Here is a 22,689-nt window from a genome sequence, read left to right as displayed (position 1 = left end):
GCTCACATTGATGTGCCATCCTGGGTGAGCTGCACTACCTGAGTAGAGTCCGTCTCATGCTACCACGAGTGTAAAAGCACCACCAAGATTCAAAAGTGACCACATCTGGTTTTCAAAGGAACAAAGAGTACAAAAATAATGTACTCAAGTAAAAGTACAGTTACTTTGATATAATGTTAACTAAATACAAGTTACCAGTGTAAAATGTTACTGAAATAAAAGTAAAAAGAGCCTATTTAAAATTTTACTTTAAGAAAAACTTAGTTACTTTTTAATGAGCAGAAGAAAGTTCCTCCCATGCATTTCATGGCGGAAAAGAGGAAATGGAGTTTTGACGAGAATTCAATCTGGAAGACTCAACTCCACCAGCTTCGTACTATGACTCGATCACGCGTCTCCACTCCAACCAATCAGCGTCAAGTCTGCATTCCTCCTCAGCCAATCACCCTTCAAGGCTTCGCTTTTAAGGACCTCTAACCATGGATCTCCCTGCTCTCCCACCGAGCTTCGACCCTCCTTCACCCCATTGCCACCATCTGGCTTCCTAGCTCCTTCCAACTCCCTTATTATCGGGCCTCCACTCCATCACCAGTATCGGATCCCAGGGGGGAATGACATCTCTAATTCTAATCCGAAATCATTCATTCAAGCTCATGTCATTCATAGTATTCATGTCTTTCTCCGGGGCCAGCGCGCCAAAGAAATAAACATCGGCTATATAACTTCTCTAATCAGCATCTTTGTGTTTTTATTGTGAGTCTTTATAGGATTGAAATACTGGTCCCAAACATTTTTTTTATTTACGGAACACATTTATAAACAAAAATGCAACACAAAAAGAAAACATGTCAACATATGCTATCATGAATATTTTGGAGGTATTATGCTTAAACACAAATTTCCACATTTCTCTTGTCAGCTGCATTATTGAATGTTCTCGGCAGATCATCTCCTCCATCTCAGCACCTTTTTTGTCACACCAAGCCCTGTGCATCCTTCACTACATCTAGGAAGCTTCTCAGTGGATTTCCTCTTCCCCAAAACCTGGGAGTTCTGATCTTCATCCAATCCTTTGTCCAATATATCTACTATCCCTCATATCTAATATGTTCAAATACCTGACTCCAAACTAAACGCCTGATCCTCTGTTTTCAGCTTTAGTCAATACAAATTATAATCACAAGTAGAAGATCAAACTGATAATAACTTTGATTGTTAAAATATTATTTTAGCTTGTTAACATGGTGATAGTCTTAAGCATAAGCTAGGTGCTGTCCACTTATTGACTTCTACCTGCTGTAATTACATGTGCAGCTGGTTAGCACAAATGATGCTATTTTTAGCTTTAGATTACATCTGGTAACAATGACATTGGCATGTCCTGCACCACTGTCCAAGAAAAATAAGCATTGTTTCTCACTAAACTCTAAAATGTTTTTATTTACCTCCAAGTGCTTGTGTTGGTTCAATGTGTAGAGTTTTGAAATCCATATAGTTTAATCTCTTTAGGCAAACTAGGTTTACAATGCATAATAATAAAGCTGTTGCCGTTATTGCTCGTATAGTTAAAGTGGTCAGTGAAGTATGATCATGGCTTTTCTTTTTTTTCTTTGAGGTGAACTTTAGCTGTAACTTGATGGGTTTTTATAGTGCTTCTAGTGTCCAACTGATGTGCCTCCCTGTTGGGATCTGATTACTAACCCAGCATGACTACTGGGCCGAGCTCGATAGCAACTCCGTGGGCTGAACCACTGGCTCACCAGCCCACTGGGGAAATTCCTGGTCGTCCCATATGTCAGTCCGCCGATGCACCCTATATTTACAATGTATCCTTTCACAAAAAAATATTGCAGGCTTAGTTCAGTTCAAGTGGAAATTCCTCTTTTCAGTTGTAGATTTAACTTATAATATTTACAGGTCTTTTTGTCATGTCTGATTTTGAGATTTTGATCATGTTTTTTAACTAACATAAAATGCTAACCAGTTAAAAGCTCAATGTGCAACAGTACCCACCTCAGCATCCTTACTCACTGTAGACTGTAACAAGGGGTAAATTGTTAGAAAAGCTAATGATCCTTCTCTGTAAGTATTGAAGCAGTAATAAAGCAGTGCAACTGAAATCCAACTTCCAAAATATATTTTTCTATAATAATCAAAAATACTTAGGTTCTTTAATAAGAATTAGCTACATCTAAATCCTGATTGGCCATAGGACCTGGAAATCTTGAATAGGTGAGGGTGATAAAACAAAAGGTGACTTGCTTAACGAAACCTGGGGAGGTATTTTTTCCTTCTGATTAAGCAGGCCTTCTTACGCTACATCTGCAGCTCAATTTTATTAAAAGAAAACTGAGTAAAGTTCGGTAATATCAAATATCGTCCCTATATTATGAAACATTTTCAAACTTGTAATCCTTAACCCTCAAAAGAGGTGTCAAATCTCAAGAAGACAGTTGTTTTACATGTCTAAACTGTTATAGCAGTTACTGAGCAGAAATTGGTAAAACGCAGACCTATCCAGGGTGACCTATTCGTCTTTCACCTACTGACCTGGAGGTAAACCCCGGCCTTCCCGAGCAAGGATTAAGCAGGTAAGGAATATGGTTGGATGGATGGGTACTAATACCCCAAATGTTTAATGGCAAAGTTAGCTGCAAAAACTAAAACTAATACTCAAGTATCAGGACTGACCACCAGAGAGCTCTGACAAAGATCTTCACTCCTAGTTCCCTGGAAAGTGGTAATCTCTGCTAAAATCTTGTCTGTGTATGAGTTTATGAGTAAAATAGCTAAACTGTAGCCGTGATTAAATCACATTGGCTTTTAGTTTCATAATTAGCAGATACAACACCCCCTGAAAGGGACAAAACTGAAAAGGAAAAAGATAAAAATCATTGAGATGTGGATATTTCTTACATTATATTTTGCAGAACCTACATTTCACTCATTTCAGAAAGTGAAACTCTGAATGTATATATTCATTACATAGGGAGTGAAATATTTCAAACCTTTATTTGTTGTATTTTTGATGATTATGGCTTATACATAAAGAAAAAAAAATGACATAAGATCACTTTAAAAAGGACATTTTCAACAGAAATGCCATGCTTCTGAAAAGTACACTCACCAGCCACTTTATTAGGTACACCTTGCTAGTACCGGGTTGGACCCCCTTTTGCCTTCAGAACTGCCTTAATCCTTTGTAGCATAGATTCAACAAGGTACTGGAAACATTCCTCAAAGAGTTTGGTCCATATTGACATTATTACATCACACAGATGCTGCAGATTTGTGACCTGCATCCATGATGCAAATCACCTGTTCTACCACATCCCAAAGGTGCTCTATTGGATTGAGATCTGCTGACTGTGGAGGTCATTTGAGTACAATATACTCTTTGTCATGTTCAAGAAACCAGTCTGAGATGATTCGTGCTTTAGGACATGGCGCGTTATCCTGCTGGAAGTAATCATCGGAAGATGGGTACACTGTGGTCATAAAGGGATGGACATGGTCAGCAACTATACTCAGGTAGGCTGCGGCGTTGACACGATGCTCAATTGGTCCTAAGGGGCCTAAAGTGTGCCAAGAAAATATCCCCCACACCATTACAGCACCAACACCAGCCTGAACTGTTGATACAAGGCAGGATGGATCCATGCTTTCATGTTGTTGATGCCAAATTCTGACCCTACCATCCGAATGTCGCAGCAGAAATCGAGACTCATCAGACCAGGCAACGTTTTTCCGGTCTTCTATTGTCCAATTTTGGTAAGCCTGTGCGAATTGTAGCCTCGGTTTCCTGTTCTTAGATGACAGGAGTGGCACCCGGTGTGGTCTTCTGCTGCTGTAGCCCATCTGCCTCAAGGTTTGACGTGTTGTGCATTCAGAGATGGTCTTCTGCATGCCCTGGTTGTAACGAGTGGTTACTTGAGTTACTGTTGCCTTTCTATCAGCTTGAACCCATCTGGCCATTCTCCTCTGACCTCTGGCATCAACAAGGCATTTGCACCTACAGAACTGCCGCTCACTGGATATTTTCTTTTTTTCGAACCATTCTCTGTAAACCCTAGAGATGGTAGTTCGTGAAAATCCCAGTAGATCAGCAGTTTCTGAAATACTCAGGCCAGCCCGTCTGGCACCAACAACCATGCCATGTTCAAAGTCACTTAAATCACCTTTCTTCCCCATTCTGATGCTTGGTTTGAACTGCAGCAGATCGTCTTGACCATGTCTACATGCCTAAATGCATTGAGTTGCTGCCATGTGATTGGCTGATTAGAAATTTGCGTTAAAGAGCAGTTGGACAGGTGTACCTAATAAAGTGGCCAGTGACTGTATGTTCTCCTTTTGCATGAATTGCCACATTAATGCAGCATGGCATGGAGGTAGTCAGCCTGTCATTCTGCTATAAAAGAGGCAAAGGTTGCTTTATAGTGTCCTTCAGGTCACCTGCATTGTTGGGTCTGGTATCTCATCTTCCTCTTGACAATACCACATATATCCTATATAAAGTTCAGATCAGGGCAGTTTATTGGCCAATCAAGCACAGTAACAACATGGTTATTGAAACTGTTTTTGGTACTTTTGGCAGTGTGGGCAGGGACCAAGTCATCCTGGAAAATGAAATCAACATCTGCATAAAGTTGATGGAAGCATAAAGCTCTAAAGTGTCCTGTAGTGTCCTACATTGACTGTGGACTTCAGAAAACACAGTGGACAAATACCAGCAGATGACGTGGCACCTCAAATCATCGCTTTGGAAACTTTACACTGGACTTCAAGCAGCATAGATTCTGTGCCTTTCTACTCTCCCTCCAGACTCTGTGACCTCCATTTCCAATTTAAATGCAAAGTTTACTTTCATCTTTAAAGAGGACTTTGGAACACTTAGAAACTGTCCAGTTCTTTTTATCCTTATCCCAGGTAAGTTGTTTCTAAAGTTGTATCTGGTACAGCAGTAGCTTGACACAAGAAATTTGGTTGTAGCCCATGTGTAGGATAAGTTCACTCTGCATAAGAAAGTTCCTTCATCCGAAGATAATTTCAAAATGTTGTAAATTGCAATACAGATTTTGCGAGGCAAGATTAATAGAGTTTATTGTTTCAAATGGTTAGGAAATAGAGTAGATCTGAAAATAAGGTTAGGCCTAAATTCTTGAGAGACAGAAAGTACTATGTATTATTATCAGTCCATCTGTACTTGCTCCAATGTGTCAGCTGCATTAGGCTTTATGAGGCCTCGCAGTTTTATCCTACGTTGGCACACACATTATGACCTCCAGCACATGGTACATGTGTCCAGCCTACTGGCTTTATGTCACCTGGTGACCCAGACTGCAAAGATCAGTAGAGAAGGTTTCCCTCAATGAATATTAACACAGACATGCAGTGTGTTTACTCACCAAGTCTTACATCAAATATGGTGATGAAGAAGAGCAAAAATGATCGCCTTCCATAGACTAAATTAAGTTAAGATAAAACATTTGAATTTGCTTTACATGCATGATTTGTTTTGTAATTTTTTCAGATTCTTTATTTAAATCATTGATGATGAAAGACCATAAAATTTGGAGTTTATGTGTGTGCAAAGATCACTTGCCTTTGCACACACATGAACTTAATGGTATCCCATTTTGGAAACAAAGACTGTAATATGAAGTCAGCCCATCCTTTGCAGCAATAACAGCTTCACTCTTCTGGATAGGCTTTTAATGATGTATAGGCGTGTGTCTTTTAAAAGCTCCAGGCTTAAAATGTTTTAAATGCAAAGTAGACCTCAGAACTTAACCTCTGCAGTCAGTTCATCAAGAATGAGCCCACTTATAAATGTTCTTTTGGAGTTTTTGGAGCAGTGGAGTGCCACTTACAGGTTGGTTTGGCTGCTAAGCTAAGCTAAGTTAACTGGCGATCGGACTGGGACTTCCCCACTAACTGCTGCCTGATCTCGGCCCAGCCCTCCAGGATTTCCTGCTACCTGTTATCTGTTTGTGGTGGCTAAAGGTCCCACAAACAGATAAAGCGTCTGTAAAGCGTTTATTAGGCGTGCAGTCAATAACCGCCAGTACCAAAATATAAAACTGAATATTTTTTGCCACCTTTTATGTTAATGTAGACATTAGCCTAATTATAATCTGTTTCACCACAGTTCTGTAATAATATTTTAATGCAGAACCAATGATCAGAGCAATTTTCCATGTACATAAAAAATACACGTTTCCTCTCAGATTGTCTTTTCATGTAAACCTAACTTAGTGGAGTATGAAATCTTTATTATTTTTCATTTTTTATAGTTTTATGCAGCTCTACAGGAGGAGAGACCACGGTCCCAGGTTTGGATGCAGTTTCCCAGTGATCCACTTCACCCTTGTATCCTGCAATCTTCTACTCCACTGTCTAGGCATCTTCTTCTTTATACAAATACTGTATTTCCTTATGGTTAGAAAGTCAAGGTATCAATTCCCTGTACTTCTAGATTGTTTTTTTATTCAAAAATAATATTTTTACTAAAAACATTTTTTCTGTAGTATCTGATATGAGTTTACCTTATGATAATAATATAAAAAAAAGGGTGTTAATCAGTGTTTAGTAGTTATTGTAGATGAGTCATGCAACAACTCTGGCCAGATGCAGGTTGGTAAAAACGTTAATGTAAAGTAATCATTTAAACTTTTCCTGAATCCAGAACAACTTGAGGAATAATGGAACGAATTAATTAACTGTATAACTCTAATGCTGCTCATTTACTATTATTTTCAGTTAAATCAAACTTTTTTCCAAGCAATGAAAAAAGAACGTACAGAATTCCTTGGCATTCCTATTACCTTTATACCTATTACATTTATTTAAATAAAATGTCCGTAGCCTTTCTGAGTAATGGACACAGAACATACACAATTTTCTGGGATTCCTATTAATAGGGAAAAACAAATCCTGGGGCTATAACTCCTGTGGCTTTTGGTTGAAAAGGAGCTAATCTATACAAACGATCACAGCATTTGCATTAAGGGACAAAGGGAATCAATAAAATCATAACACTGTGAAAAAAATCCACATGTAGTGTCCCAGATTTGTTTGAATTTGAGCTGTTTTGAAAAAGATATGGAAAGACTTTAAAAGTGGTTCCAAAGTGGCCTTCCTATCCAATCTTTTACACTTGTTAAAGTAAGAATGATTTGTGGATAACTTAAAACATTGACTGTGAGGATTAATAATATGAACCAGTTAAAATATGATGATGCTCTTACCAGTACTGTCATCATAAACCACAGTGACTGTCTTCCATTTGAAGAAGTGGACTAGATCCAGAATAGCCCGGCTGACGGAGGAGAAGTCCGGAAACAGGCTTACATAGAAAACATCTCGGTTGTCTGATACTTGGTGCTTCCACTTGGTCTGAATGTGTGGGACACCCAGAGCATTGCAAATGGACTGGACTGCATTGGCAGAGGAACTGTGAGAGGGACCAAAGATGGCTGCCACACCAAGAGAAAGCTGGTCACAAGCTACAGAAAGAAAACAGAATAATTAGGTACTTGCTCTAACGATGCCATACAATTATAATCTTTTACTACAACTATTAACTTGTAAAGTTAGGTTTATTTGTCTCTGAAACATGTTGCCTTAGTACCTAGTATAAAGAACCTTTACAAAGATTATAAAAACATTAAATTTTCAAATTTTGATTTTTCTAAAATCAAACTTTCTGTTCATGAGATTTTAAGTGAAGCAAAAAACTTTTTTAACGACCTTTGGAAGGGACAGAGACTAGTAACTCAGTCTAACTGTAAATGAATATACAGGTCCTTCTCAAAATATTAGCATATTGTGATAAAGTTCATTATTTTCCATAATGTCATGATTCATCATGACCTCAGCAGTGCCACAGGCTGATTGCCTCCATGCCACGCCGCATTGAAGCAGTCATTTCTGCAAAAGGATTCCCGACCAAGTATTGAGTGCATAACTGTACATGATTATTTGAAAGTTGACATTTTATGTATTAAAAACACTTTTCTTTTATTGGTCGGATGAAATATGCTAATTTTGTGAGATAGGAATTTTGGGTTTTCATGAGCTGTATGCCAAAATCATCCGTATTAAGACAATAAAAGACCTGAAATATTTCAGTTAGTGTGCAATGAATCTAAAATATATAAATGTTAAATTTTCATCATGACATTATGGAAAATAATGAACTTTATCACAATATGCTAATATTTTGAGAAGGACCTGTATGGGAAAGTCAGGATTCAGACATTTATTATATGCACTATTTGCCTTATATTGTTTTCATTAAGAATGGTCCTGCTGCTGCAGTTAAGATTATAAAACAAAACAGAGAAGGTTCTGGAGTGAGGGGAATCCCTCCCCATTCCCAATATGTTTCAGCGCATTACCGCCTTTGTTTACTATTAGTTCTTTGTTTACAAGAAAGAAGATTGGCTGTTGGGAAAGTTATGGAGTGAAAACTAACGGGATGCCTTACTGTTAATAAGGTAATGCTCTTTTCAGAGCAAAATTAGAATATTAAAAGACTGGAGCTGGATGCTTGCTAAGAAAAGCGTTAGCTAGCTAACCAATCCAATAATGTGACTAATTAGCCAGCTAACATTAGCTTTCAGTTTAACTCCATAAAGAGCAGAATTGCAAGAAGTAATAATGTTCTGTGCAATAAACAAGCTTATTTAAATGCTTCTAATAAATTCAGTCAGTGTTTATTTCATATTTTGCTTCAGTCTTTTACCACTGTGTACATTTGTTAAAAAAATATTTGAAACTGACATGATGTTTTTAGCACATATTGCCTTTGTCTAAATACTTGTGACCGAGGTAGAATTAAGTTTTTGACGTTTATTCATCTTTTGCTGAAAAAAACTTTTCTGTAATGCATTGTTCAAAACTATATAAACAGCTGAATGCCAACACTCAGCTGTGTTTTCAACAATAAATTACTGTCACAAACAATATTATTATATCTGTGGTAATCAATATATCATTTTAGCAGCAGCATTATATGAATCACTTTTTTGTTTTAAAATAAAAGTAAATAGATCATATAAATTTTGTTTAAAATGTCTGTATTAATACAGGGATTCCTTGAGAATCTCATATCGCCCAATTGTTCAAATGAGGGCTATTACACAAACTACATTTTTGTATTAGCTTTACTTTGCATCCTAAGTACCATAATATAAGGGACTTGTGTAAATCGCTAAGACAGGATTGTGTTCTAAAAGAGAAACCTGTTGAAATGTCAGTCAGATGCACATAACGAACTGACAAATCACAGAACCGCAATAACATGACTTTTATTTATGGGCAGATCATAAGTCATTACCAGGAACTGATCAGTTTTCTGTTTTTAGTCCAGAGCTCAGCCATGTCTTCACTCCCTGACTACATTGAGCATAGTCTCAGTCCATAAAGCCAACAAACCACAAACACCTACCTTTCCTGGAGGCTTCAAAGCTGTCATAGATGTTTATCCTTTGGATGTCATAGGTCAGAGTAGTGTTTGGCAGTAAGGTTCTGTTCCTGTTGATTGTATTTAAAGCAAATTTGAAGGCCAGCTCCTCAGCACCAGAAGGACCACTTTCAATGGACTCAAATATCCCTCCTGTGAAAGAAAAAGACAGAATTAGGGACTGCAGAAAAAAAAAAAAGATCTAATCAACTACAGCAGTTACACAAACAATAAAAACAGGCAAAACTCTTTAGTTGGACTCGTGAGAACAGAGTAAATAACTCGTAGTTTACCTAAAACCTTTCATGATCAGTTTATTGACACAAAATAATTCACAAAACAAGCTTAATCCCAAAATTCAAAAGACAATAATGTTTCATTTTACCATGCTACAATATTTTTTCTGTCCATCCATTCTCCTACTGTTTAAAAAGAGTTAAGGGTTGCATCAATCCATCCATTTTCTAAACACTAAACATAATTATCCTTGCAATGCCACAGGGCGGCTGGTGCCTTTCCCTGGCGGCCATTGACTGAGACGGAGTACCACCTGGACAGGTCACCAGTCCTTCACAGGACAACACAGAGACATTCCTTCATTTTTTATACCAGTCCTTCAAGGAGAAATGCAGAGACACAAAGGAAGAAAACACTGTAAGCTCTCTTTACATATGAGGGCAGGTTACAGTAGCCAAGTAACCTAACATAGATGTTTTTGAACTGTAGAAAGAAACTGCAATAATGGCAATAAACCCACTCTGGCATAAGGGAAACACATACACTCCAAACAATAAAGCCCTAACTGAGATTTGACTAAAGATCTTAAGATTTTGAGCTATGGTGCAGCTGTCATAAAAACTAGGTGAAACAAAAAGATTGGGTCTTGTGTATTTAGGCTTTCTCCATGAGAAGCTGCTGAGCCCTAATAAAGAGGAACCAGCAGCAAGCGTAAAGCGGCAACCAAGAGCATGACCCCTCCAACAAAAATAGCCGACTAGTCACAGTAAAACACTATATAAAAGAGGGCGCATGACCAACACGCCCAAACACCCCAGGACCCATGGTGCAGAACCAACAGAGTGCCCAGTCCCCACCCCGGCACTGGACTGTAGCCATAACCAGTGAAGTCCTTTCCAATCGAAAAATAATCCAATAACTTATTTGAGTCAGTACATACTCCAACTTTGATAAAGCCCATCAAGGCACTGATTTGATGACATACCAGCCTACCTGCCTGGCTCTTTAGAGAATGCTATCTGAACTTAGGATTCCCACACTTGTTTAAAATAGCTTCTCAATCAGTCATGTTGGTAAGGTCAGCCTTTAAAATAATTATTTGCCCTATCAAAATAGGGGCAACACAGCTTGAGCGCTATACTCTGCAAAAAGATTCTCTAAAACAGACTTCTGACAATATAACATGTAAGCCTGGTAGCTCAGATCCTCTGTTTTATTACTTAACACTAGAGCCCTGTAGGTTATGTGTTAAGTCCCTTCTTCCACTACAACTGCATCCCTAATCTGCAGTGTCTTAAATATCATTTAAATACATAGACAAAATAATTGCAAAGCAAAGTATGCCAACTTACCAACACCAGTCTCGTTTTAAAAAATATGGCATTAAAATGAAGAAAGAAATATCAGTTATGTAATGTGGTAACAGAGCAATGTCTGCTGCTTGATGCCTGGAGTTTGATCACAGATTTCACCTGCAAATATCCAAATCCTGTGTATCATGTGTAGCATGGTGGAGCTGTATTATATTATTAAGAATAAACATGATAGTTAAGATAGAATCTTTGTTATCTCCAGAGTCATTATGAAGTCATTGAAATAGCTGTACTTTTTAATAACCCCTTAACCCTGTATGGAGATCCCTGCTACACTCTATGACTTCACAATCCCTTAGAACATCCCAGGAACATTATAAATATGAAAAACTTTATATAGTTCATACTATATATCTGTATCTCTTAAAGATACATTTTATTTTTCTGACATTTTGCAAATATTGGTAATCCTAACTGATCTAAGACAGGAAAGGTTTTTATGGATTTAATGTTAGACAGCAAAAAAAAGGTTTGGTGTCCTTTTATACATTGCATGCAAATATCAGAATCAGCTTTATTGCCAAGTTCGTACATATAAGATATATTCTGCATATATCTTTATGTCCTTAAAAACATATATACAATATTCACATATACAAGGTGATTAACACACTAGTACTTTCAGAAGAGGTCCTCACACCACAACCTCACTACTTGATGCTCTGATAAGCGGCTATCCTGGCCTGAGGCCTTCGATTTTCTTTAGAATATGTGCTGTTGCTGATTTGCTAGTCCAGCTGTGCAGTTACACATTTGAGATTGCCTGGCCTTTCCTGACCCCTCCCAATGAACATCCCTCTGTAACTTTAATGGACTGTTCATCCCCTTCTCCTACAGCCACAGAAAAGGATCACCTATGTAAATCCATCACAGTGTGGGCAGCTCTTTGTTTGGGTGTCTTGTGAAAACTTTTGACTTGGCTAGTTGGTTGAAATGTTTGTTAATTCAAACTAGTTATTATTGCCAGGTCTAGGTTGTAACCAAGTGTTTGGTTTTTAGGCTTGTCTTGAGCTGACTGTAAAACATTTGTGAGCCTCTGAAGGCAATCTTAGAAGTCTCACTTGGGGGAACCTTTTGTTTGTTTATTTGATTAGTGACTGAAAGCTTTTTAATTTACATTCTTTGGTAATCAAACTTTTACCAAACACATCTTAAACTTTATTTTATTTGAGACCTTATTTGTTTTTATTTGATTGTTGTTGGGCATGTTTTCAAAGTGTTACGGCCCAGTTAGGTCTTTGGGTTTTTTATTCTTTCAGGGGTTTGGAAATGGGCCTGCTGCAGGTGCTGCTGGTTGGCCTAATAAAAAATACTTAAAAGCTGCCATGTATGCAGCACAAGGATGCTCTCTCCTCTGTGATTCCACCCCTGTTGGTTTGGTTGTAAGGTTGGTTTTTGGCTTTAGGTTATTGTTGGTTATTTCTGGGCTTTGATTAATCTTAATTTTGGTTTCTCATTTCAGGTATTCCTTTTTAGGTTTCATATCTTTAAATAAACAATCCTTTTGTTTTGTGAGAAAATCCTTGTGTGGTCTCCTTTAATATTACCCCACCAAACGAGCCTGGTGTACGTAACAAAAGTCTTAGTTCCTGAATTAATTTGTTAACTGTAATCTGGCTTTTGTTGTTGTTGCTTTTGGGGTCATGGCTTCTTCTACTCTGAGTGGCCTATAAGCCCATGTCTGTACATGTTGACTTTGGATAATAATATTATCAGCCAGCATCTTCACAAGGTCCGTTGATTTTGTTCTTTGATTGATACCTGCTTTCATTTGATTTTTCCATGTCACTCAAGCAGTGTGTTTGGTGTGTTACCTTAAAATATTCTCACAAGTATCCAATTAACTCAAATTCTTAAATCACCTATCAGAAGCTTACAACACAATGACGTCATCGTTTGAGCTTTTACTAATTGTTTATAGACTTAGGGTGTATTCACACCAGGAAAGTCTTTTGGTCCGCTTGTTTGGTCCGGACCAAAAGCAAACTTTATTTTTTTTATTTGGTGCGGTTTGTTTTCACATCGTACTTTTTGCAAGTGAACTATTACTTGTAAACAAAGCCACGCGGGTCATGATCATTGTTCCCATTGGACAGAAATAACGGGGACAGGACAGAGCACAGACCCGAAAATTTAGGAAAACAGCTGTAGACGTGCTGCGTGTAGCATCTCTGTTCTGCATATTTATGCCGTTATTACAGCTGCAATATTATTGTGAGGTTGAAGAGCAGCTCATTCAACACAGACTTTGAGACGTTCCATTTATAATTTTGGAACCCCGTCAGAGAATGCGTGCTAAACGCCGACGTTCTCTACGTGCCTAGTCCCACAACAAGCCAGTAGCATTGCTAAGCAACACAGTTTATCAAGTATGATTACCTTACAACACACACCTTTGCTACCGGCTACGGTGGCTTTTTATGTCCAAAGAGATGTACGCTTTTTGTAGTTGGTTCGGATCGGGGCCGGTTTGTATTCAGACCATAAGCGAACCGCACCAGAGTCCGTTTGGAAGCCGACCGAGACCACCACAAAACGTGCGTCTCGGTCCGGTTGTTTGGTCCGGACCAGGGTACGTTTGAGTGTATTCACACCTGTGCAAAAGGTCTTGACCAATGGGGGAAATGAACTCTGGTCTGTTTAAAGCAGACCAAAAGTGGCAAGTGTGAATACACCCTTACTATTCCTAATGTGTGAACATTTCTGAGTTTGAAGAGAGTAAGAAAGAGTCTCTTAAAGATACATTTTATTTTTCTGACATTTTGCAAATATTGGTAATCCTAACTGATCTAAGACAGGAAAGGTTTTTATGGATTTAATGTTAGACAGCAAAAAAAAGGTTTGGTGTCCTTTTATACATTGCATGCAAATATCAGAATCAGCTTTATTGCCAAGTTCGTACATATAAGATATATTCTGCATATATCTTTATGTCCTTAAAAACATATATACAATATTCACATATACAAGGTGGAATTGCGACTTCAGTGTGCTGTTGTTTGGTATTCTATTAAATGTTCATCAGAGAAACAGCCTGTGGGAAGAAACTGTCTCTGTGGCGGCTGGTTTTAGTAAACTTTTGTAGCGACAGCCTGAGGGTAAAACTCTGAACAGTTTATGTGCAGGGTGTGTGGGGTCTGCAGAGATTTTTCCGGCTCTTTTCCTGACCCTTGACCTGTGTAAGTCCTGGATGGAGTGAAGGTGCAGACCTGATTATTTGTTGCAGTCTGGACCTGTCCTGTTTTGTGGATGAACCAAACCACACTGAGATGGATGAAGACAGGACAGACTGAATGATGGCAGTGGAGAAGATGACCAGCAGCTCCTGTGGAAGGTTGTACTTCTTCAGGGGGTCTGTGATGTCTTTCAGGTGCTTCAACACCAGTCGCTCAAAGGATTTCATGACCACAGACGTCAGGGCTACAGGCCTGTAGTCATTTAATCTTAGGGTGGTGGGTTTCTTGGGTACCGGGATGATGGTGGATCGTTTGACGCAAGAGGGGACCTCACACTTCTCCAGTTGAAGATCCGGGTGAAGATCGGAGCGAGTTGATTTGCACAGGCTTTCAGGCATGATGGGGAGACGTTATCAGGTCATCCAGCTTTCTTTGTTTTCATGCGCTGAAAGAGCCTATTTACATCTTCCTTGGAGATCTTTAGTGCAGTCAGAGGATCTGAAGGTAAGGGGTTAGTAGCTTTGTGGGAAGAACTTGTTCCTGAATGGGATGTGGAGGAGATGTTTTGAGGTGTGAACGGCTTCCTGTCATGTCTGGAGTAGAAGCCAGGTTGGCCAGGCGAGGATTCTGTTCAGGATGAGTGGGGGGGGGCTCCAATAGGCAGTCAGGTTTGTCAGACCAGTCCATACAGCCGAAGCATCACCAGTAGAAAGGCTTCAGCTTCTCAATGTAACTTCAACTTGGCTGGTTTGATCTCCTTTGTTAGTATGTTCCTGGCCTGCCTGTACCACGCCCAATATCCACTGCTGTGAGCTTCTTCCTTGTCCCTGTGCAGGTTCCTGAGATGTGGAATAAACCATGGCTTGTTGTTCACAAATGTGCAGAATGTCTTAGTCTGCACACACATGTCCTCACAGAAACTGATGTATGATGTCACCACATCAGTTAGTTGGTTTAAGTCAGTGGCTGAATTTTCAAAAACAGTCCAGTCTGTGCATTCAAAGCAGGCCTGTAGCGTCTGCTTTGGTTCCTCAGTCCACTTCTTAACAGTGTGAACCACGGGTTTGGAAGCCCTTAGTCTCTGCCTGTAGTCTGGGATGAGGTGGATAAGACAATGATCTGAAAACCCCAGAGCAGCCCTGGTAACAGCATGATATGAGTCCTTTAACATTGTGTAACAATTGTCCAGTGTGTTATTTTCTCTGGTGGGACACTTCATATGCTGTCTGTATTTGGGGAGTTTATTGGAGAGGTTTGCACTGTTAAAATCTCCCAGTATTATGATGAAAGAGTCTGTGTATTTTTTTTCCATGTCTGTAATGTGTTCAGCGAGATATTTTTCTGCAGCAGAAGTGCAGCCATGCGGTGGAAAATATGAGCCAATTGTTATAAATGAGGAAAACTCTCTCAGTGAATAAAACGGTTTGCAGTTTATGGAAAATATCTCCTGATCAGGACTACATGTTTTCCCCAACACTCTTATGTCTCTCCACCAACCCTTGTTTATATAAAAGCAGATTCCGCCTCCTCGCGTCTTCTCCGATAGCTCTGCACTGCGATCCGCTCTGAACAGCTGGAAACCCGGCAACAGCAATGCGCAGTCCGGGATGTTTTCACTCAGCCATGTCTCTGTGAAGCAGAGAACGGCTGATCCGCGGAGGTCCGTGTTTTTACAGGTGAGAAGAAGCAGCTCGTCCATCTTGTTACTTAGAGAGCGGACATTTGCCAGATGGATTGAAGGCAGTGGTGTGCGAAGTCCTCTTTGGCGGAGTTTTACCAGCGCGCCAGAGTGTTTTCCCCTCCGATGCTTTCGGCGCAGTATCCCAAACTCTCTGATGCTGAAAAGTTCCTCTCTGCTGAATGAGACCACAGAATTGTGGCCCGAGACCACAGTACTGTGGCTCAAAAAACATAAAAACAAGCAAAATACACAAAGAAAGAGAGAGCGAAGCTCCGAGGCTGTCATTGTTGGCGCCATCTTGGTTGAACAAGATTCAATTCAATTCAAAAATACTTTATTAATCCCAAAGGGAAATTAAACGTTGTTGTAGCTGATATTTTGCAGGTTTCTTCAAAGAGCCGTTGTAGATGCTGATGGCTGTGGGCAGGAAGCATCTCCTGTAGTGGTCTGTCTTACAGCAAATCTGAAGAAGCCTCTGACTGAGGTTGTAGGACAGTCTCATGAAGAAGATGCTCAGGGTTCTTCATAATGTTCTTCGTTTTATAAAGAATCCGTCTTTGCACAATGATCTCCAGAGGTTCCAGAGGAGTACCCAGAACAGAGCCTACCTTCTTTATCAGCTTGTTGAGCTTTTTTACGTCCCTGGCTCTGATGCTGCTTCCCCAGCAGATGATGGCAGAAGAGATCAAACTCTCCACAACAGACTTATATAAGATATGCAGCATCTTGCTGCAAACACCAAAGGACCTAAGCTTCCTCAAGAAGTACAGTCTCCTCTGTCCCTTCTTATAGATGGCTTCACAGTTGCATCTCCACTCTAGTCTGTTGTCCAGGTGAACACCGAGGTATTTATACTCCTCCACCACCTCCACGTCTTCTCCCATGATGGAAATAGTTTTTGACTTATTCCTGTTTCTCTTAACATCTGCAATCATCTCCTTTGTTTTAGTCACGTTCAAGAGATAATTGTTTCCACACCATGCCACAAAGCGCTTCACCACCTTCCTGTACTCATCTACTTGTCCATCTCTGATCCACCCCACAACTGCAGAATCATCCGAGCATTTCTGCAGATGACAGGAGTCTGTCTTTTACTGGAAGTCTGAGGTGTACAGAGTCAAATGGAATAGTGAGAGTGCAGTCCCCTGTGGTGCTCCTGAGCTGCTGACTCACAACCCTTCAGTCTCACAAACAGTGGTCTGTTTGTCAGGTAGTCTTTGATCCGGGTGATTGTTGAGACCTCCACCTGAGTCTTCTGGAGTTTCTGACAAAGCAGATCAGGTTGGATTGTGTTAAATGCACTGGAGAAATCAAAGAACATGATCCTCACAGTGCTACTGGCTTTGTCCAGATGACAGCGGGTTTGTTGAGGCAGGTGTATGATGACATCTTCAACTCCAACTCCACAGCAATAAGCAAACTGAAGGGGGTCCTGAAAGTTTATTGTTTGTTTACAACACTGGAACCTTCTTCTGGGCCAGGCTAAGATTGAAGAGGTGCTGCAGAATCCCACAGAGCTGCTCTGCATAGCCATTCAAGACTCTAGGGCTGACACAATCTGGAGCTGCAGTCTTATTCCAAGTCTCTCCAGTTGCATCTTCACTTGACTTCTTGAGACACACACGTGGAAGGGGGAGGCAGAGGGAGCATCAGCATCTTCTGATATGGTTGAAGGCAAACATGTAGAAGCAGAAGGGCCCATGGCTGACGTGGAAGAAAATACATTTGAGGTATTAGTGGACAGCTGTAGGTCCTGTGGGTCAAAGGAGGGTGGGATGTCTGTTTGTCTGTGAGCAGGAAAGGAGGATGCTGAGCTTGTTTAAGATGATATCTGAACAATAAATATCTGGTTTCAACTGCATTTCATCCCTCTGGTATAGGACAATTTCTCTAAATTCTCTGCACAGGTAATAATTAAATGCACAGTAATTAACTAAGTCCAAATTGGAATCTTATTGACAACTGCAAAATAAATAAACTGAAACAAATCCTTTGTCATGTGGCATGTTGGAATATTAGTTGACTGAAAGGGGATGTCATAGCTCACAATAACTAAATATTGATTAATCTTTTAATTGCTTAAATATAAATACAAACAATAGGGTCATATAATGGAGGAGTAAGCACATTTCTTCAAGCACTCTATTTCAAAAAAATTCTACAACGGCAGCTTTATCCAAATGATGTGTAAAAAGAAAAGGTTCCAAAGGTTCATACCTTTGGAACCGAATAAGAACAGAATACTGTACTTCTGACAGGGAGCAAATTAATGTACTAGAAGGACGTCTAAAGGAGCTGATAGAAGGGAGGCACAATCTGTGATCAATGTACTCTGATTGGCCAGTGGATCAATCAGGTCCTTGGGGAGTCGTGGAAAGCAATGCTTACAGATTGAAGTGTTTTGTTTGGGTTAGCCCTATGGCCTGATTCTGCTGGCTCAGTGTCAGTCAGAACCAACCCAGGAGCCAAGCTTTATTTACTCTAAATACAAACACTCAACTGGAGAGCTCTGTTCAAGCCAAAATTTATTCTATACACATCACTGGAGGAGTACAGCAGGTTCCTCATGTCACAAGTGATTACTACAGAGCAGTCTGACTCTGATCAATGCTCCCTTACAGTTATTTCACTAGTGCAACCTTTAGAACTGCTCTTCATTCAGGGAGATTTACTTGGCCCATGGTTTTAGGAGCCTTTAATGAAAACATTTAGATCATAAAACTCTTTATCCAATGAAAAGGAGTTCAATTTTATGTGGACACAAGTTAATAAACATAAGACACAATGAGGGTAGAAAAACATTACAGCACTTTGTTAGTTGTTATTTTTTCTCATGTTTTTAGAGTATAGAGCACTTTATGGTTGACCATTTATGGAAGACAGAAAAGAAGCAATCTTTACTCAACTATCATATCAGCACAAACCATTCAACCTACAGCATACAACTCTGGGCTTTGTATGCTTTATAAAATTGTACCATGTACATTTAATGATGCCCTATCCATAACAGGACGTAACATTTTAAAAAGAATTGGCTAATTAATTCCTGCCCATAGACTGCTGGAGATAGGCACCAGCTTCCCTGTGACCTACTATGGAAGAAGCTGTAGAAAATGACTGAATGACTGGATAATTCATCTTTACTTGGGAACCTTGTCTTCAAGCCTTCTCTTTGAACAGTTCTGCAGAAAGTTTTTTTTTTTACCAGTAGTGTTTAAAAACTGTTAGTCCCCTTACAGATTTCTTCAGATTTTGCTTTTTATCCCACTTAAATGTTTCAGATCATGAAACTAATTTTCATATAGATCAAAGATAGCCTGAGTAAAAAGAAAGGTGCTTTCAAATAATAATTTAAGTAATTAAGGGAAAAAAGCTATCAACCCTGTTTTCTAGGAAAAACTAATTGCCCTCTAACCCTTATAAGTAGTGGTGTCCCCCTTAGCAGCAACAACTGATATCAAGAGTTTGCGATAACTGGGAATGAGTCTTTAGCATCACCACTGAGGAATGTTGGCTCACTCTCTTTTGCAAAAATGTTTTAATTCACCCATATTGGAAAGTTTTAGATGGAATGAGGACTTGTCTGTAGAAATATGGGTGTTTCCCTAGTTTGTGGTGGTGAAGAAAGAGCTGAGGCAAAATGTGAAGTTCCCACCTTAACAGTATATCTACATTCTGACCCTCATCTATGATCTATGAGATAGTGACCATGTCTGAAACAATTATATCCCAAATATATTTGGCTGAAATTAGCTTGTGCCATAGAGTGGAAAGCCACAGCTTTAAAAGAAAAGGTGAGGAGCTCCATCAATACAGTTGTTGTTCCTCCAGATTAAACAAAAATGTACCTAGTATAGTGTCCTGGGGAGGCACCCTGCCAAGGGGCACCTCAAACCAGATTTTCTGTACATATGCCACTGGGAAAAGACATCACCAATGAATGAATGAATTGACTAGGGTGTGATTGCACAAGTCATAATGTAGATTACTATGGAAAATAAATGTGATATTTAGAGACACTATGGGCCTGATCTTCAAAGATCCCAAATAGCGGGTGCTAATTTGCGTGTACTATAAATAAATTGCACATGCAATAAGTGGGTGTGTTGAGTGCGATTTTCAAAGATTGTACGTGCAATGGATAACAGGTGCAAAATAGATGCAGACCACCCTATTTAAATAAGTAAAATGCATGTGCTACTGGCTGGAACAAGAGAAAAAGCAAACAGATCCTCTGCTGTGTTGCTGGAAATATGCAGGGATTGTTACGCTGCATCATTATAAATTATCCAGTTGCTGAATTTTTCCTTCCATTCCGTTCGGCCCATGCTTTTCTGGACTGTTACAGTTAGTTAACTTTTGTTGTGCTACTCACAGCAAGTTTATCAAATGCCCTGGCGAGATAATTTCTCTCATCTTGCTTGACGTAACTCACCACAAATTGGCAACTCAATATAAAAGACAAATATGTCTGTTAATTAATTTGTATCCCTTGATGTTTTAATTCTATTCAGAGACTCACCAGATTCTGTAGTTCTTTTGAGAGTATATGTTTGAAGAGTTCAGAATTTATCATAAACAGCCACAATATTTAAGCCTGATTGTAATATTAGCAACATAAAAATAGATTGTTGTAGGAGTTGGCAATCTGTATGTTATAGCTTTGCTAATTTTAAAACGTAGCGTCACATAACTGTCCTGTAAAAGATTTAACTGAACATTTATGTATATAAAAATAAATGGTGACACATAGTCTACTGATAAATACTGAGGGAGTGTACATGCCATGGAGGGAGTCTTTCGTGGCTGTTCGTCACTTCAATCACTGAGCAGATTGAGGATGGGAGCCATCAGCGCTGATCTCTGTAACCATTCCTCTGCCTTATTTAGAATAAAAGTGTTGAGACTATAGAACAGTTTGTGAGTCATTCCTTTTAAGAGAAAGTAATTGTAAGTAGAGGTGACTCTTCAGAGGAAAAGAATTTGGAGGAGATCCGAGGCGTCTGTCCGCCAACAAGATGCGGTAGCTCGGAAAAATAGGTGTTTCTGCCCATGACCCGGAAGCGTTTCGTCCTCTGACTAGGGGCCACAAATGGATAGAATATCACAGCCTGCAGCTGCAAATCATAAGGTAAGGAGATTCCTCTAAACAATCTCCAGTGTTTTTTTTCCTAAACATACTTTGGCTGTGTTGTTGGTTCTGAGTAAGCTGGAGCTTTGTACCCTTGGAGGTAGAGCAATGGGTCAGAAACGTTTTTAGTGAGATTTTGAGAAAACGAAAGAAGAATGTAAGACGTGTGGGAAAGTTGTCCGGCTATAGTGGTGCAAATCTGGGAAGGAGAGGTACGGCCTTCTGAGAATATTATAGTCTAAGGGAGTAGGTTTGAAGTTCCTTTATTGCATGCAAGGGAAGATAACTTTCCCTCACACGCAATATAAAGCTACCTCCCTGAGTGAGGCACAAATACTCAGCTTAGGTTTAGACGGATCCAGGGCTCGCTTAAAGAGCTTGAAAGTACCGCCGAGGAGGGGTCTTGAGTATCAATGACTCTCGTGATTTTTCCTTAAGAAAAGTCGAAAACCTGCTGGCTTCCTTTTTCTATTTTTTTTTTTGAGTGAACAGCTGTATAAATATAAAAGTGTAACATTAACTGGTCAGTGTGAATGTGTGTGAGTCGATAACAGTGAGCTAGCAGACGTAGCGGGGGGACACATTACACTGACGGGCTTTGACTGCAACATGTTAAGCTAACAAATGCTAGCTCACTGAATAAACTCTACTGTGAATAAGCTTTGGTGTCTGAGAGATAAAGAAATAAGCTCTCATTTGGACCAGAAAATGGTGCTGTACCACCTGGTTGGCCAGAGTGTGTGAATGTATGTGTGTGAAGTGAAAGAATGACTGAGATTAACAGATGTTTGGACTTTTTCCAGTCAGGTTCAGAATAATCAAATTTGACTCAAATTTAACACAAGATGGAATGCACCTTAACAGAATTACTGGACTGGACTGAAATGGAGAAAACTTGAGTTAACCAAAACAAACTTTAGATACTTGAAATAAATACAAAGTGTAATTAAAAGGGAAGAACTATAGCTGACTGAAACTGTACGGTGTGTTTATAAAACTGGGTAAGACAAACTAAGATTATGACTTAACATGCCCTTCACTTTTGTGTTCATCAATTTTATTAAGTCTTGTCAAATGATGAGGAGGGACTTTTCCAAAGGACTCAGTTACAGTCAGCTGTAATTGAACCAGATTTTGAAAATGGTATCTATGATTGAGATTTAATACTTACATTCACAATTTAATGAACACAATACTCAGATCATTTTTGAATCCTACACATAAAAAGAGACCAATTGAGGTATGGAAAGACATTGAAACAAACACCTGAACTAATGAAACCTAAACTAAACCAAGTATTATTAAAAAAATAGCAACTAATAAAAACTAAAGACTCCTTTCTTAAATATAATAAGGACTTACTGAGATGATTTCAAAAATTATTATCCAAAATAACAGTTTGAACATATCTAACATCTTGTCCAGGGTGTACCCCGCCTCTCGCCCATAGACTGCTGGAGATAGGCACCAGCTCCCCCGCGACCCACTATGGAATAAGCGGTAGAAAATGACTGACTGACTGACTGACATATCTAACATTGGCTACTAGTTAACGGACAATAAATTACCAGCTAACTGGGTTACAATATAAATATGATTTTTGATTAAAAGGTGAGAAGATGACT

The 22,689-nt window shown here is 39.3% G+C and overlaps 1 protein-coding gene across 3 annotated transcripts in view; it reads right to left on the bottom strand.

Moving 5' to 3' along the window:
- The window catches only part of grik2 (glutamate receptor, ionotropic, kainate 2), a 559,972-nt gene that overhangs the window by 372,774 nt on the left and 164,509 nt on the right, over positions 1–22,689 (bottom strand). For all 3 annotated transcript variants that reach the window (XM_047360663.1, XM_047360664.1, XM_047360665.1), the window contains 2 exons: positions 9,452–9,619; positions 7,248–7,505 (listed from right to left, as the gene is read on the bottom strand). In XM_047360663.1, the coding sequence (XP_047216619.1) occupies positions 7,248–7,505; positions 9,452–9,619 (426 nt within the window). The remainder of the gene's footprint in view (positions 1–7,247; positions 7,506–9,451; positions 9,620–22,689) is intronic.

The sequence above is a fragment of the Girardinichthys multiradiatus genome, chromosome 3 (genome assembly GCF_021462225.1).
Source record: "Girardinichthys multiradiatus isolate DD_20200921_A chromosome 3, DD_fGirMul_XY1, whole genome shotgun sequence".
NCBI classification, from domain to species: Eukaryota; Metazoa; Chordata; class Actinopteri; order Cyprinodontiformes; family Goodeidae; genus Girardinichthys; species Girardinichthys multiradiatus.
The sequence above is the reverse complement of the archived record's forward strand: the minus strand, read 5'-3'. Positions and strand labels throughout refer to the sequence as shown.